This window comes from Triturus cristatus, chromosome 2_1 (genome assembly GCF_964204655.1).
Source record: "Triturus cristatus chromosome 2_1, aTriCri1.1, whole genome shotgun sequence".
In the NCBI taxonomy this organism is placed as follows: domain Eukaryota; kingdom Metazoa; phylum Chordata; class Amphibia; order Caudata; family Salamandridae; genus Triturus; species Triturus cristatus.
The window spans coordinates 177946799-177963970 of NC_140581.1; the positions used below are offsets into that span (position 1 = coordinate 177946799).

General features: G+C 48.0%; 1 protein-coding gene across 3 annotated transcripts in view; it reads right to left on the reverse strand.

Annotated features, from left to right (window-relative positions):
• The window catches only part of HDHD2 (haloacid dehalogenase like hydrolase domain containing 2), a 216232-nt gene that overhangs the window by 91439 nt on the left and 107621 nt on the right, over positions 1–17172 (reverse strand). For all 3 annotated transcript variants that reach the window (XM_085629453.1, XM_085629444.1, XM_085629462.1), the window contains exon 3: positions 2898–3106. In XM_085629453.1, the coding sequence (XP_085485579.1) occupies positions 2898–3106 (209 nt within the window). The remainder of the gene's footprint in view (positions 1–2897; positions 3107–17172) is intronic.

Consider the following 17172-nt stretch of genomic DNA (forward strand, 5'->3'; position numbering starts at 1 on the left):
CATGGTTGATCAGGTTCTGAATAATCTTAGACTGGCTATAGGGAAGGCCTGATAAGGCTGTTATGTACACCAGGAGCCTGGAATGCTGAAATGCACTGTTATTGTGAGGGGAACCCGGCAATAAGGTTCCCAACAAGATCACCAACTGTGGAGACCCAGAACAGTAGCGAGTAGTTCTTCTATAAGTCTTGCACTAAACTACTTGAAATGAAAAAATAGTTAAGAGGTGTGGGGGCAAACTGCCGCTTGTGCCTCTACTCCTCCGACTGTGTCACTGGCGGGAATAGATGAAAGCATGGCTAGCTCTAATGGCAGATATCCTGTACAGCGGAAGAAGCCCATGAGGAGCCGCAGCCACGCAACATCCTGAAGAGGCGGGGACTGAGTTTAGCTCAGCCGTGCAGTGAGGAATGCTCCCTGGACCTAGTTGGCTTAGAGGCTCTGTTTGCCCCACAAGATGGGAGCAGGATGAATAGAGGGACCGGGTTAATGCCAATGCCAGGTCTGATTATTGTAAGGTATACCTGATAAAGCACACCTACCCAGTGAAATTCCTACAAGTTAGCATAATATTCACATACGAGATGGCATACGACCAAATGCAATACCACATTAGACCAATAAGTCCCAAGACCTTCAATGCAACACTCCAATAAAACCAAATCAAGGAAAAACACTTATCTGGTTGCTGAGCAGCGAATAAAGAGGAAGTGCTTTTCATTGAACATGATTTTATAGGGTGCCCAAGCTGCCTGTGGTGGACTTCTGGAACTTGTTTGGATTCGTGGGATTTGTAGTACCTAGCATTTTTATGGTTGTTTAAAGTTGGTGGACTGCTGAGCAATAAATGGAAGATAGTAAAGCATGATTTGAAGCCTCAAGTTCGGAGATAGAACTATATATTTAACAATAAATGGAACATTTATTTTAATTCTGTATGTGTTCTCAGTGCTACTCTTCTCTTCCTTTGTCTGTATTTATTAAGATTTGCTGATCTGTTCTTGTGGTGCATTAAGTGGCAGTTCATTTTGTTGTTGGTTAACTGGTTACCCCAACACCCTGTTGCTAATTTAAAAAGAGTACACCACATTCCTGGAGTTTAGGCAGTGAGGTGTCTGCAGGGGGCCACTCACAACTTGCTTGCCCAAGGGTATTTAGCCTAGCATTGTGGTGAAGGACAACATTGACAAATGGTTTGCCTCCTACAAAAGGACACTGAGAAGGCGCAGGGTGGGTCAACGGAACTGGGGAACCCTACTGTGGGAGTTAGTACCAACACAGGGGAAGGATATACTCCTGAGTCTAGAAGAGGGTGGTAGTGGATTCCTACACACACATATAAAGGATGCCCTAGTGCAATGGTTTGACATTGCACCTGAAGAGTACAGGAAGACGTTCCAGACTTGTGGTGGACTAAAATCCACCCCAACTAATAATCCACTTTCTCACAATACACGGTTTATCAACTAGTAAAGTTTTTGGTACAAACAATGCTTCATGTTAAACAAGATAAAGGCTGAGTGCACCAGATGTGGGTTGCAGAGGCATTATTTCAAAGTTAGTTGTGGCTTAAAGACAAAGCGTGTCACACAAACTGAGAGAAAACTTAAAGCTTGTATTTACAATATATTAACCAACAGTTGATGTCTCGGCATGCACATGTTATATAGTTGTTAGACGGTGCTATAGACAAGTCTATTTATAGAGGATGCTTACAAGGTGTGGGTATTTCTTTGCATTACTTTCTCGAGATGTTGAGGCACTGCAGATTGTTGAAAAATGTGGAATGTAAAGGGGACCCACTTAGAGATGATTTAACAGAAATTGTCGTCATAAGCATGATTCTAAGATTATATGCCATTGTGCTCACCTTGGGAATCTGTGTAGTGTATTTTACCGAACTACAGAGGGTTCTCTACATGGCCCAGGTGAAGGTGTCTTATCAGTGGCCGATGCATATCTGTCAGACTCTTGACGGGTGTTCAAGGTTTACAAAGTGGGTTACCCTTTAAAGTCTATGGAAGCATTTAGGGCCATATGTATCAAAATCCTCATTAGCGATTCTCAAATAGCGATTTTTTGCAAATCGCTATTTGAGAATCGCAAAATGCTATGTATGTAGGATTTGCAATAAATTTGGCGAATCCTACATAATCCTTAATTGCGAATCTCAAATTGCGATTCGCAATTAAGGAATACCTACCCATTCATTCCTATGGGCCTAAAGGCCCATAGGAATGAATGGGAAGACATTCTCAATTTGCGATTAGCAATTAGAGAATCGCAAATTGAGAATGCAATTTCAAGGGTGCAAGGGTGTCAAAAGGACACCCTGTTACACTCCTGAAATAAGCATGGGTGCACATGTGACGCAAATACATGCCCTAAGGGCATGTATGTGCTTCACATTACACTTTGAAAAATGCAAAAAAGTGCATTTTTCAAAGAAATCGCAAATTACCACCAACTTGAAGTTGGTGGTAATTTTCGATTCCTTAAGGCCAAATTGCACTTTTTTGGTGCTCCTTACAATGCATTTAAGGAATCGCAAAATTTGCGATTCCTTAAATGCAATCGCAAAATAAGGAATTGCAAATTTTGCGATTCCTTATTTTGCACACAGATTTGCCTCATACATACCACTAAGCTAAATTGCGATTGCAAACGTCGAAATTCTGCGAACTTCGGCATTTGCAATCGCAATTTTGCTTGAAAATTAGGTAGAGTCCAACTGACACCCTCCACAGACAATTTAGAACTTTAAATCTGAGCTAGATACAGCTAATTTGAACAAGAGAATATTGTGTGTATGTGCCACATAAAATACTATGGAGCCTCAACAATGTACAACAGGATAACAAATGAAAGCAGGTTTGTGATTTGTACAGCTACTTTACCTTCAAAGTCATGCAGAGCGTGGTCATGTATAAGCAGCAAGGGACGAACCTGCTGCTGCTCCACAAGGTTTCGGGCTGCTGTTAAAGAAGTGAAGATCTCATCCTCACAAATGTCAAAGTCAAGTTTCCTCAGTCTGTCCAGCAGGGTTGTCTTGCATTCTTTGGTTGTATTGGTCACAAATCGAATGGACACTGGTGCGTGCCGTAATCTGGAACAGGAATGCAAAGATCATTTATGTAATATTCATCTGGTCAGAAGCTACAAAAACCTTTGAAAGAAATTTCAACCTCATTCCTAATATATAACATTATTTTGTAGAACTATCAGATAAATGTCTGAAATATCTGTAGGAATGAAAGCTATACTACTACCTGCAAGATTTTAATAACCAGATAAAAACGTGAGCTCAATTTAGTGTTGGCTCTGGAAGGCAAAAATATACATCCACAGTGTCATATAAAGATGGCACATAGTGAAAAGCCTTTTCTGTATCTAAAGGCATAACCAGGTTTTCATGTGGTGTCTGGGGTCGTGTCACAACTCGAAGACCTGTGGGGGCTGTGCATTGATGAGCCCGAAGGCCATCAAGGAATTCTAGACAAAACATTATGTTGCCCTGCACAAGAGGACGCAGCATCAGGACCACTTCAAGTCCCGCTCCAGGTCGATCCCGGTCCCACTTCCATTCTTGGAGTCAACAGAGTCACTCTAGAGACTGGACTTCACACCGGAGGACCCACCCAAGTCCTCCGGGAAGCATAAAAAAAGCAAGAAAAAAAGAAGAGGAGTTCAGCTTCTTTCGCACCATTCCCACTCCCCCCCCACACAAAGCGCATGGGTGACGCCAAATGTCTTACTCCCACTCTCGAAGTCCTCTGACTTCAGAGCCAGTTCCACAACTGCTTCTGGCACAACTTGAGTTTCTGGGGCCTTCAGCCATGCTGTCAGTTGGACCCTCTGAACCAATTTTTCCCCATCAGCGCCACTTCAGACACAACCCCGAAGCCCACAGCCAGTCCCAGGTACGACAATGCTGGTCTCGCCGCCTGAAGAGGTGGCCTCAATTGTCCCCTCCAATGCCGGCCTGACTTCGATCGATGTTGCGCCTGTTTCTGCTCTAACATCACCACAAGGCAGGTAACATTCTCTGCTTTTCTTTTTTGGGACAGACTCCGAGAAATACGACCAAGGTGATGAGTTTGATCAGCCCTATGCTGAAGACATTTAGTATGAAGGCTTGCAGGAAACCTCCCCAGAGACTGCACCTTTCTGCCACTGAAGAACTGCCTCCTATGCTATGGTCATGCGTATGGCAGCTGAAGGCCTTGACTTTCAACTCCCCACCATGGAAGTGAAAACAAACTTACTGACTGAGGTTCTTCAACCAGGTAAACTGCTTCTGAGCCCCTTCTCACTTTCAATGCGGCTCTGACATATACCTGCCTATGGGCTTGGGCCAACCCTTGTACTGGCCCTCTAGTTAATAGACAAATCACTAGGCGCCATCATCCTGCTTCAGGTGGCTAGGCCTTTTTTGTTACAGCACCCTTCTCCTGAGAGCCTCATGGTCCGAGCCTCTACCAGCTGGGTTAACTCCAACAATTTTCCTACCACTCCCACTGACAGTGAATCAAAGCAAGTGGAGATGTTCAGAAAGCGCCTTTTCTCGTCATCCAGTTTATCCATATGATCAGTCAACGCCTCCTGCTTGTTGGACCGTAACACTTATGCCCTTTGGGACTTGGTAGTACAAGTCTTCCTGGTGTACCGCAAGACTTTCGCTCTGTCCTTTCGCAGGCAATTGAAAATGGTTGTGATGCCACCAAGTACACAGTTTGTTGTGGCTTGGACACCACCAACTCTGCTGGGCAAGCTATAGGCGCATGCATCACAATTTGTCGCCATGCGTGGCTACGATCAACTGAATTCTTGGGTGATGTCCAATCTTCCCTACGGGGCATGCCCTTCGATGAGATTCGTCTGTTTTGGGATAAGGCTGACTCTGCCCTTGAACGCTTCAAAGGGAGTAGGGCTCACTCTCTAGACCTCTCTGGTCAACCTCACCAACTACAGCTTTTCCACCATTCCATTCATGGCTTTGACCGAGGCATACCTTCCTGCGAGCCTGTTCCGCCCTAGCAGGGAACCAAGCAGTTTCGCAGGAGAGGCCAAAGTGCCCACAGCCCCTGCAACCAGTATAAGCATGCCACTCAGTCCTCTGCCCCACCTGCCAAACCTCTTTAGCATACCCTTAAAGGGTCACAGCCACCTAGTGGGAGGCACAGTCCACCAATTCTATTTGGGTTGACAAGCGAACACATCGAACAGGTGGATCCTGCAGACTGTTTGTATATGTTATGCCTTCTCCTTCCTTTCTTCCCTGCTGCACCTTCCACCGGTCATCCAGCGGCTGATGGACAATATCTCCATTTTGCAGTAGGAATTACAAGCCCTTTTGGTTAAGAGAGGGTGCCTGCACCAGAAGTAGGAGGTGGTTGTTATTTCCATTACTTTCTGATGCCCAAAAAGGATGGAGGTTTTCAACCTATTCTAGAACTGCAACCTCCCAGCGCCTTCCTCCTGAAGGAGCAATTCAAGATGCTCACTCTGTCCCAGGTCTTGTCTGCACTTGGCCCTGAAGACAGGATGGTGGCGTTGAACCTACAGGGCACCTATTTCCATATTTATGTCCTGCCAGGCCATTGGCACTACTTGCGGTTCATGGTGAGAGAGGAGTATTTTTCAGTTCACTGTGCTCCCCTTTGGTCTCACCAGCGCCCCTTGCGTGTTCACGAAAGTGATGGTGGTGGTGGCAGTGCACTTTCGGAGGTCAGGGTTGCCAGTCTTTCCCTACCCCGACAACTGGCTATTGATGGCAGGTTCGCCCCAGGCAGTCATCTACTCCCTCCAGACTATGGTAAACTTCCTGTCACCTTAGGGGTCTACTATAAACATGACTCCTCAGATTCTCTCCTTCAGTGGAGCCATTCTGCACACGATTAAGTTTCATGCCTTTCTCCCAGGAAAGAGAGTCCATGACATTCAGGCTATGATTAAGATTTTTCGGCCTCGGTACTTGCTTTCAGTGAGGTTGACTCTGAAGTTGGGACGGATGGCTTCCTGCCGGTGGAGCACACCAGGTGGCATAAGTGGGCTCTGCAGTAGGATCTGAAGTCTCAGTAGGCCCAACATCAAGGGGACCTCTACAACCACATTCTGATGTCGTAGGAGACTATGAAACATCTGCAGTGGTGGACACTGGACAGAAATTGAGTTAGCAGCAGACCACTCCCCCTTTCCCACACAGAGTTGACAATTATGACTGATGTGTCACTTCTGGGCTGGGGCGGACATCTGGGAGAGGTGGAGACCAGAAGCTGCTGGCCTCCGGCAGAGTCCAGGCTCCTTATCAACCTTCTGGAGCTGAGGGCCATCAGCTTGGCATGGAAATTCTTTATGCTGTCTGTCAAGGGGAGGTTGGTACAGGTGCTCATAGACAACACCACCCCCATGTGGTGCTGAAACAAACAGGGCAGGGAGAAGTCATGACTCTGAGCCAGGAGGCCCTATGCTTCAGGAAATGGCTGGAACACCAAGGCAACTTCCTGGTGGTGAACCACCTGGCAGGCTTATTGAAAGCCAGGGTGGATAAACTCAGCCATCGGCACCCAGTGGTTCATGAGTGCCATTTACAACTGTAGATGGTGCAAGGTCTCTTCCGTTAATGGGAAGAACCTTGGCTCAGTCTGTTTGCCACCACACAGAACGTGCAATATCAGCACTTCTGTGCCTTGGAGTTACCTAGGAGTCTATGACTTGAAGACACGTTCCGCCTCAAGTGGAGCTCGGGACTCCTGTTTGCTTTTACGTTGAGACCACTCCTGCTCTGTTTTCTCAAGAAGTTCAGAACAAACCAGGCCCAAGTCATCGTTGTGGCTCCAGACTGGGCACAGAAACTATGGTATCCGGAACTCCTGGGCTTGAGCATATACGCCCTCTGATCAGACTGCCACTCCAGGAGGATATACTGTCACAGCAGAAGGGTTGGGTTTTCCACCCTGGCCTTCACAATCTCCACCTTCATGCATGGAGATTGAGCAGCACCAGCTGAATGCCTTCAAAGGTACAGGATGTCATCTTAGCAGCCAGGCATCCCTCGACAAAGACTGTATACGCCTGGTGCAGGAACAAGTTTGTGGTCTGGTATAGTGCACACAAGATTGACCCCTCCAAGCCCAATTGATGCTCTACTGTTTGTTCTATTACTCGCCCGGCAAGACCTTGCTTTGGGCACTGTTAAAGATTATCTTTCAGCACTTTCGCCCTTCTTGAGATTGCATGATCAGCTATCACTGTTCAAATAACTGGTTGTGAGGAGGTTTTCGAAAGGGTTGCAGCATCTATGTTCCAGTTCTCCTTTTGTGATACTCCAAAGGGACCTCAACTTTGTTCTTACGTATTTGATGTGTACGCCATTCAGGACACTCCAGAGCTGCCCCCTTTGACTCCTCACCTTAAAAAACATGTCCCTAGTTGCCATCATCTCAGCACAGCATGTAAGTGAGCTTCAGGCTCTCTGTGTTCATGTGTCATACATCATCTTGTTCCCCGATAAACTGAGTCTGCACACTAGGGCATCCTTTTTACCGAAAGTTGTGATGCCATTTTACGTCAGTCAAACCATTACCCTGATGATGGTCTATGCTCTGCCTCACCCCTCTAAGGAGAAGACAGATTCCATTATGGGGACCCCAAGAGAGTGCTGAACGTCTACATTGATCGTATCAAAGACCACTGGGGTTTGAGGTTTACCAAAGTGAAAAAAGGCAAGGCTATGCAGCAGAACACCATCTCCTGCTGGATCATCATCTCCATTAAAATTTGCTACACACTGGCAAAGAAGCAGCCTCCAGAAGGACTGCGAGCTCATTCCACCGAGGCCAAAGTTGCTACAAATGCATTAGCATGACTCCCCCCCCCCTGTCCTAGACTTTTGCCAGGCGGCTACATGGGAGTCCTTTCATATGTTCACAAGCATTATTGCCCAGACATTCAGGTTTGCTGGGAGATGCAATTTGCTCGGTTGGTCTTGCACGTCTTTCTGCTTTAGGTCCATTCACAGACCCAGTTCTGAATGGGTACTGCTTTGGTATCTATTCAAAAAGCTTGGAATTTGAGTAGGATAAGATTAAACATTTACCTATTCAGATAATTGGTAATGCTTTGCACTTCTGAGGAAGTTTTAAAAATATTAACCAAGGTGTTTGTACGGAAATGCCTCTTTTTGTATGGTCACCCCCAAAGTTTTGGACGGATGCTGCTAGTTTTTCGACCAGAGAGTGCACTGAGGCATGCTGACAGACTCCGTGCCAGTGCCCCGACCTTAAAATGTGTATGTTTGAATGGCGTATAACCAATTGGCATAAGCTAACTTACTTGTACGTCCCTAGTATATAGTACCAAGGACCTGTAAGTTAGAGGGTCAACCCAGGGACTGCAGCACTGATTGTGCCACTCTGGGAGTGACAAAGGTAAAACATGGCTCCCAGTATTCCACGGCAGACTGGAAGGGCAGTTTTAAACTGCTAACTTGACATTGCCATTTAGCGCAATGGCAAAGCCCAATCCTCCCACTGTAATATATGTAAGTCACCCCTAAGGTGGGTCTATCAAGCCCTAAGGCAAAGTGCTGTATATTAGAAAGTAGAACCTGTACTTTTAAATCTTCCAACAGTGAAAATCCGCAATTGTTGTTTTTACTGTGGAAAAGGCTAGTAGCCCGAGTGGAGTTACAAGATGACACTTCAGCCTTGCTAACCTCTGACTGGACTACTAAAGTTGGTACTGCAAGGCATCAAACAAATTGGTACATTAAGCCTGACATTATCCCCAAGTCGAAATTAATGTAACTTGTTGCTGTGTGCAACTTTTACAAAGTTGCCATTTTGCTACCCAAAGTTTCTTGTGCCTGTTCACGGTTGCACATGGGGTCTGTCGTCGAGACAGCTTTATGACGTCCGGGGGAGACGTATAAACGACTCCCAGGAAAGGACACAATAGAAGCCTGTGTGGGGGAGCAGTGTTAACTCTCCCTGGTCAGGAAACCACATGGGTGTTGGCCCAAAAGGCAAGCTTAAAAAGGCAAAGCCGTCTTTGAAGGGCAAATGGCAAACACTTGGTAGAGGGGCTGCTCTACTAGTTAAGTAGAAAGGCTTGTACTAGGGACAGAGAGGGGAGGCAAGTTGTCAAACCGTTTTTTAGTGGCGTTTAGCCACCTTGAAGCCCCACCTGGGCTGGTCTAGAGAGCTCTTCATGCCGAGAAAGGGGTTCTGCCATCTTGAGAGCGGGCTGATGGAGCCTCCTGGCATAGCTGCAAGCCACACTTTGCAGGAAGTAGTCATCAGGAGGGAGGGAACCTAATAGCCCATAAGCTATTGACCTCAACCTCCCCTGACAGACAGATCCCAGATCTTGTTGGACTGGATAAGATGACCAAAGAAGGATTGCCCTGCTGTACCAAGGACCCGGCAAAGAGTGGCTCAACTGACATGAACTGCACCTGCTGTACCTGGTGGCTAGCAAAGGAACAAGGACTGTGGCTGCTGGGTCCTGCTCGTTGAGAAGTTGACTCCTGAGCCCAGCAGAAGCAAGACACTCCCTGGGTCAGTTGGCTGGCCTCCTGTTCGCAGCATAGGGCCACACAGCAGGAAAAGCCTGCTGGTGTGAGTTGGTAGCCCTGATTCCCGAATCACCAATCCTCGCAGCCGAAGGACAAAGACCTGTTTCTCAAAAGTTGCCCCCAAGTCTGCTGGACTCGGGAGAGTCGGAGTAAAGGTAGGTTGCCAACAAGACAGGTCACGGCCAAAAGAAGAGAACGGCTAGACCCACTGTACTGGGCAACTGCTAGCTCAGTGGTGACTGGACTTCTGCCAAGCTCCAGAGGAATTCGAGGAACATCAACCCCTGTGGCCAAGATTTTCTAACCAAGCTTGTGGGCCAAAGAGTAGCCCCAGGAAGACCGCACAGCATCCTTGAACTTCTTCAGCATCCTGTATCCCTTGCATTAGGACCACTCCATAGAAGTCATTGGCAAGGAGTCACTAACACTGGAACTGAACTGAAGACTGATTTTCCGAATTAGGTTTCTGTGGACCTTGCAGGTCCCCCTGACTGGCTCCCTGTAGGAGTTGGTTGCCTAAAGTAACTGTAAGTAACCGCACTGATGCATACTAAAGTTTTTCTTTAAAAGGTTTCTATGTCTCAAATTTGTTGAATTTGCCAATGCTTGTTCGCGGTTAGGTATAAAGTGCTGATTTACTATACTGAGTAAAATCTGTATCTGTGGAACCCTCTTGTGGATCTTTTTGTTTTGGTGCAAAAAATTATATAAAAATCTAAACTTTTTATAAATTGGTGTTGGATTTCTTGAGTGTCTTGTGTATTTCTTTTTCAATTTTTTAGTGCTGTTTAAATGCTTTACACGCGTTCCTTTGAGTAAGCCTTACTACTCGGAGCCACAGCTGCCCACGCTTAAACTAAGGTTTAGCAAACTAAACCTGACTGGTCCTAAAGGAGTTAGTAGTGTATTACAGGGTGAGGTCACACAACCACAGCATGTAATAGAACTCATTTCTTCATAATGTTGATCAAGGCTTAACAAATTAATAGACACATAGATTAAGACTTTACAGAAGCGGAGACAGGTATTAATAATTTGTATTCGTTAACATAAATGTTTCATTTATTTTCTTCAATAAAAATGATGAAGAGATCAGCAGCGGCCTGTGAAGGTAAGAGCAGTGGGGCCAGGTGGGGGGAAGGTAGTTTGACAGACGACGAGGGAAAATTAATGATTTAATTTTCCCTCATGTTCGTCTGTCAAATCCCCCAATCCGGCCCTACCGCGCTTACCTGCACGGGCAGCGGCTCGAAGAAATTAAAAATATGTGTGGATTTTAAGTTATGATTAACGTCAACATTAGGAATTTAAAATCATAAAGCATTAAAAGTTTCCAAGTAATGTACTTAATGACAAGCAGAGGTCATGTCTGTACCACTAGTTTAAACATGGGGCCATTTTCAAGGTACCCTGCCAAGTGAGCCTCCATTTTGAGGGCAGTGCCTCGCCAAAGACGGACCACCTACAATACTGGTTATATAACGTTCCTTTCTGAAGTGGTTCAAACAACCAATCTGGAACTCACATATAACCAGTTGTCGGGCAGAATTAGTTAAATAGTAGCATTGTGCTATTTTAATAAACTAACCAGAATTATCAGGATATAATAGGAGCTGATGCAGGAGGAGCATGGGTGATTTTCATATAAGTTTTCAACATACAGCATTGTTGAGTCCACACACTATTTTTTTTTACTCTGGAACTGGGTTGGACTTACAGCCTAAGATCATGGCTTTTGGTGGCTATAGCTCAGAGGCGCAACTAGAACCAAACTTCGGGGGGGGGGGGGGGGGATTGGGGGTGTGGACTAAGAAAGAATTTCGGGGGGGGGGGCTAATTCTTGCAGCAATAGGCAGAGTGGAGATGCAGGGGCTACAAGAAGGGGTGAAAAAACAACAAGGCCTCATTAACAAGCAAATGGTCCTTTAAAGAACTCTGAAGTACTCTGTGTGGCTGTGTGTGCGCCTGCAAGGTTGTCTCGGCCAGGGCTGCCACACACGACGGGGGGGGGCCTGAAGTCCTTTGAGCCAAATGGGCGTTGCGCGCCTGCTATAGCTACAACCCCTTACCAGCAATCACAAATCTGCATTTCCTCCTGCACACGATCATCCGACCAGTTTTCAACCTGGTTGGCAATCTGAGTAAACAGGTTAAGAAGACATGGATCAATCTACCTCGTTGGATTATTTTCCTGAGTTTGATCACTTGAGCCAAAGACAAGAATTACCTGCATAATGAATTATACTCATAATGCAGGGTGTATATGATGGGAAGAAACGTAGTTTTAGGCAACTGAATTTGTAAGTGTGACATGCACATGAGCTATTTAACTAACAAACATCTAACTTTTATCAAGCCACACATATATCTTCAATTTAACTTGAGGTAGCAAATTTATGATAAAACTACAAGTTTTAATAGCCTTTGTACACAACGCAATCTTCGACAACCGTACCCCAGTTTCAACCCCCAAAGTAATTTAAAATTTTAAAAATCAACCCAAAATGAATGTATGCTATTGTGTAAAGACTATATGCATATGGAAACTACAAACTATTTCCTCTTTTTTTTCAGTGTTTTCTACATTTCTTCTGTTGTGTATGTTATATAATTCCTGGATGTCAATATCTTAAAGCCCTCATATTATTTTACCTACTATTGCTAAAGGATCAGTTTAAAGTCAGTTTGAGTTTACTTGCCCTATTGCTATGAAAAAAAGACCAACTGTAAGTGATCCTTTTGTGCAATATATCAACGAATTGTACTAAATTAGTGACAGGTTAATCTATCCCACTTACTTTAATTTAATTTTCTGCAGGTATGCTTTAACTGCACGTGCTTGAGTTGTTTAAATAGGGGTCTGCACGGTGTAAAAGCAGAGACTAAGTTTCCCTTCACACACTGCTGTGTTTTCACCTTGACAACCCAACAGGGACATTTCACATCTGCATGCTTCTAAGGAACTTTGCTCTTTTAACATTGAAACTTCACCATTATGCCATTTTGCTAGTTTTTAATTCCGTTTCCACGTGTACAAGCACTTTGTTGTGGCGGTCAAGTCTTGTCCAATATAAGAGTGCACGAAGCTTTAAGCAGAGTGCTGACCTGTGCCAGGGAGGAGGGACTGTTCTGGATGGGAGGCTGATCATGTGGAGGAAGCAGGGTTACACTGACAGAGGCTGACCTTAGGTGTGGCCTGGGAAAAAGGAGAAACCAAATAGGCTACAAAATCATTGACCTAGCCACGAATTTCCCTGCTTCTAAGAAATGTTGCTATGTGTACACAGGAACTGCACCCTTGTGATTTGCTATTTTCGTATTTAATCCCCCCTCTCCATCCCCTCCATCACCACCACACAGCAACCACCACATGCTCAAGCATGTGGCTACCGAGCCTTACACAGTGGAAGTTTGCACAAAGGTTTAAGCACAGTTCTGGGGAGCAGTGATTGACGTGGAGGGGAGAGTCTGGTTGTGTGGAGGAAGTGGAGACACGCTGCCGGACAGCTGGGGGTGGAGGGAGGGGGTGGCTGTAGGGGTTCAACGGCCTTGGATCTGGCGTGGGACACAGAAGGATCGCACTGACAAACGTCTTAGGCACGCCCACATTAAGCGTGAGCAGAAAGTGTAAAAGTGTAATAATAAAGGCCGTCAGTCCACGGGCTGGGGTGGAAAACTAATAGAACATCACCCCCAAAAACTTTTCAATTTACGTTTATTTTTGTAAACAGAAAAATGTCTGTAACTTAAAACAGAGAATTTTGTAAAAGCAGGAGTAAAACAAAACTTACTGCAAATAATTAAGTGGAAATGACACTGAATAATAATATAAAGAAGGGAACAGTTACAAAAACTCAATTGATTATTTAGAAATTAGGCTCATGCTGAAGCGGCAAAGGAGGATGATGACGATTCACGTGCAATTCAGTCTTTTTTTTTTTTTTTTTGGAAAAAGTTTTTATTGAACAATAATTCGGTTACAAGTATGGGCCTACAACCACCCGGGCCGGCCGCTAGGTACATAAGGAAATATACACATATCAAAGCTGCAATCCGTTCCCAGGGCACTGCCCCGCAGTGGCTCAAGATAGTCCTCGAGGAACAGCAAGCGTCAGTCCAACAATAACAGAAACAAAAAGAAAAACAATAAAAACAAAAGGCGAGTTACGAGGGATACCAGTGCGGTTCAGGCTGCCCCCGGGAGACTCCAGTCAGAACATTTGAGCAATCCGCTAAAGAGAGGAGTACCGGGAGGCCGGGGACGGAGGGGGGGGGGGGAAGGGGGTCAAGGGAGATGAACGTCCATATGTGGTTGTTACAAAAAGCGCCAGGAGCCGTCAAGGGTCAGGGGGACATGGCGATATCAGTGTCTACCAGGGGGGGCGTACAGATGCCTCCGCGATACGCATTCCATTGACCCCAAATTCTACCCCATGCCCCCGGCTTGCCACGGGCCACATACACTGTCTTCTCCCGAAACATACACCAGTCCATATTCTCCTTCCATACAGACACGGTGGGCGGCCGTTGAGCGCCCCAATGTTGCGCTATATCCCTCTTGGCAATCATGTTCCCTAGGGCCGCCCACCGAGTCTGAGCCGCGTTGTAGTCATTGGGCTCCCACACATTCAGGACACAGCGACGCACCTCCGGCAGCAGCACAACCCCGGTGACCTGTCCCATAACCGTGTGGACCCGGCGCCAGTAGTCCGCCACCTCGCGACACTCCCAAAGGATATGAAGAAAGGTGGCGCTGAGCCCGCAGCCTCGTTTACAGAGTCCGTCGTCGGAGAATCCCATCGCGACCAAGCGCGGACCCGTAACATACACCCGGTGGAGAATCTTGAGCTGTACCAACCGGAGACGAGCCGGAATGGCAACCTCCTTGGGGGACGACAGTGCAGACTGCCAGTCTTCGTCGTCCAATTCAACCCCATCCCCAGTCCAAGCCTCCCGAAGGCGCACCAGGAGATCCGCCCGGTGATTAATCAATTTTTTATAAATTAAAGAAATAGTACTATCAGGGACATGTCCGTCAAGTACGCGGTCCTCGAGGGGCGAGGAAACAGGGATCTTGGTCCCCTCCCCGAAGACCGAGAGCAGGGCGTGTCGAACCTGGGCGTAGCGGAAGAACTCCCTGTCGGTCAGCTCGTATTCGGCCTGGAGCACCGCGAAAGTCTTGACCGCGCCCTTGTGCCACAGGTCCCCCACTTTGCTGATACCAATCGTGTCCCACTGGTCAAACCCCTTGGTGGTCCACAAGCTGCCCAGGCGGTCGGAGGCAAACAAGGGAGTAGCACATGTCATTCGCTCACTCCAGCCCGTGGCCGCAGTGGCAGCCCTCCAGGTCCGCACAGCAATCTTAGTAGGACCCGTAAGGGTCCGGTCAGCCAGGCGGGAATAAAGTGCCCTGTTGTAGTTCCCGCCGGGAAGCAGGAACTTGTCCATCTCATACGCCGGATTCAAGCCGGGCGCATACGTGGCGTGGTTAATGGCAGATAGCTGCGAGGCCCAATAGTACCTGCGAATGTCAGGAAGCGCGATGCCCCCGTCATACCAGGGGAGAGTGAGCTTGGCAAGAGCAATACGCGCCCGGCCGTTCCACACCAGTCTCCTCTGCAGGCTCTCCACCTCCCGAAAGTAGGCCACTGGGATAACGTCAAAGGAGTTCTGGAGTGCATAGAGGAACCTGGGAAGGGACATCATTTTAAACAGCGCGGCCCGACCCAGCGGGGACAGGGGCAGCCTGCACCACCGGGCCGTGTCCTCCCGCAGCCGCCGAAGTGGACGCAGAAGATTCTGCTCGTAGCGAGCCACCGGGTCCAGCGAAACGTATATCCCCAGGTACTTAAAGCCGCTCAGAGATATTTGAATCGGGAGCCGAGGCGGCAGGAGAGGAGGACCACCAGCGATGGGATAAACGCAGGATTTAGACCAATTGATCGTGAGACCCGAATTGTTCCCAAAGGAGGTCAGAACGTCAAAAAGGACGTTGAGTGACTGCCGCGGTGAGGTGAGGTACAGGAGAATGTCGTCCGCATACAGCGAGACCCGATCTTCAAAGCCCGGGCCCCACCGGATCCCTCTAAGCGAGGGCTCCCAACGGAGCCAGGCAGCGAGTGGCTCCAGGGCGAGAGCAAAAAGCAACGGGGACAACGGGCACCCCTGCCTCGTGCCCCTGCCAAGGGCAAAGGGCCGAGAGACCCGCCCATTCACCACCACTTGAGCCATGGGTCCCGTGTAAAGGAGCCTCACCCAGCCAATAAATCCCTCTCCAAAGCCGAATTTATCCAAGACGGCCCAGAGGAATGGCCACTCAATAGTGTCAAATGCCATCGTGGCATCCAAAGAAACCAGCACGGCCGGTTCAGAGAGAAACTCCGCCCTGGCGAGGACCCCGTGCAGACGCCGCAAGTTAAGAGCGGTGTTGCGGTGCGGGATAAAGCCGCATTGGTCCGGATGAATAAGGTCGCACACTACACTCAACAATCGATTGGCCAGGACTTTCGCCAGGATTTTAGGCTCCGCATTGAGCAGTGAAATAGGCCGGTAAGAGGTACAGCGGTCACGAGGCTTGCCCTCCTTGGGAATAACGACTATAGTGGCCAAGCGCTGGTCGGCAGGAAGGGAACCCGCCGCAAGAGAGTCGCGGAACATGCGGCCGAGGAAGGGCGCAAGCTTATCAGGACGCAATTTGTATAGTTCAATGGGCAGACCGTTAGGACCCATAGCCTTGCCCGAGCGAAGGGAACGAATCGCGGTCGCTATTTCATCCGACGATAAGGGGGCGTCCAACCGCTCCCGGTCCTCAACGGACAGGCCGGGCAGAGCAATATCTCTCAGTAGGAGGCGAGAGTCATCCTCGTCCCTGTCAGTCACCGGGGAGTACACCGCCCGGAGGTGATCAGCGAAGCATTCCACAATCTCATCCGGCTCAGTCACACACACACCATCCGTAGCACGCAACTCGGGGACCACACGATTCACTCTCTCTTTTTTGTCCAGCCACGCAATCAACTTACCCGCCTTGTCCCCCGCGTCATACAATCGGCCCTGCCGCTCCCTATACATAGTTTTGGCCGCGTCAGTGACCAGGGACCTATATTCGAACTGTTTCAGGCTAAGGGCATGTAGTCCGTCCGGAGTAACATTCGCCTCCAGGGCCGACTCCAGCCCCGAGATGTCAGTCTCCAGCTTTACCACCGCCTCGCTCCTAACCTTCTTGGCCACCACTATCTGGGCGAGGGCGTGTCCGCGTAGCACAGTTTTAAAGGCTTCCCAAAGGGACAACGCAGACGACACCGACCCCTCGTTTTCACTGAAGTATTGGTCCATGGCCTTAACCAGGCTGTCCCGAGTCACAGGGTCCCGCAGGTACCAGGGGTTAATGGGAGCTATCCGACCTGCGGACCGCGACCCGGTGTCAAAGAGAAGCCACAGCGGAGAATGGTCGGAGATACCACGCGCCAGGTGTCTGACCTCTCGAATCCGACCAGTCTGCGCCGCGGGCATAAGAAAGTAGTCTAACCTGGAGAGACTCCCATGCGCCCCCGAATGAAAGGTGAACTGACACTGGGTCGGATGCAATAGTCTCC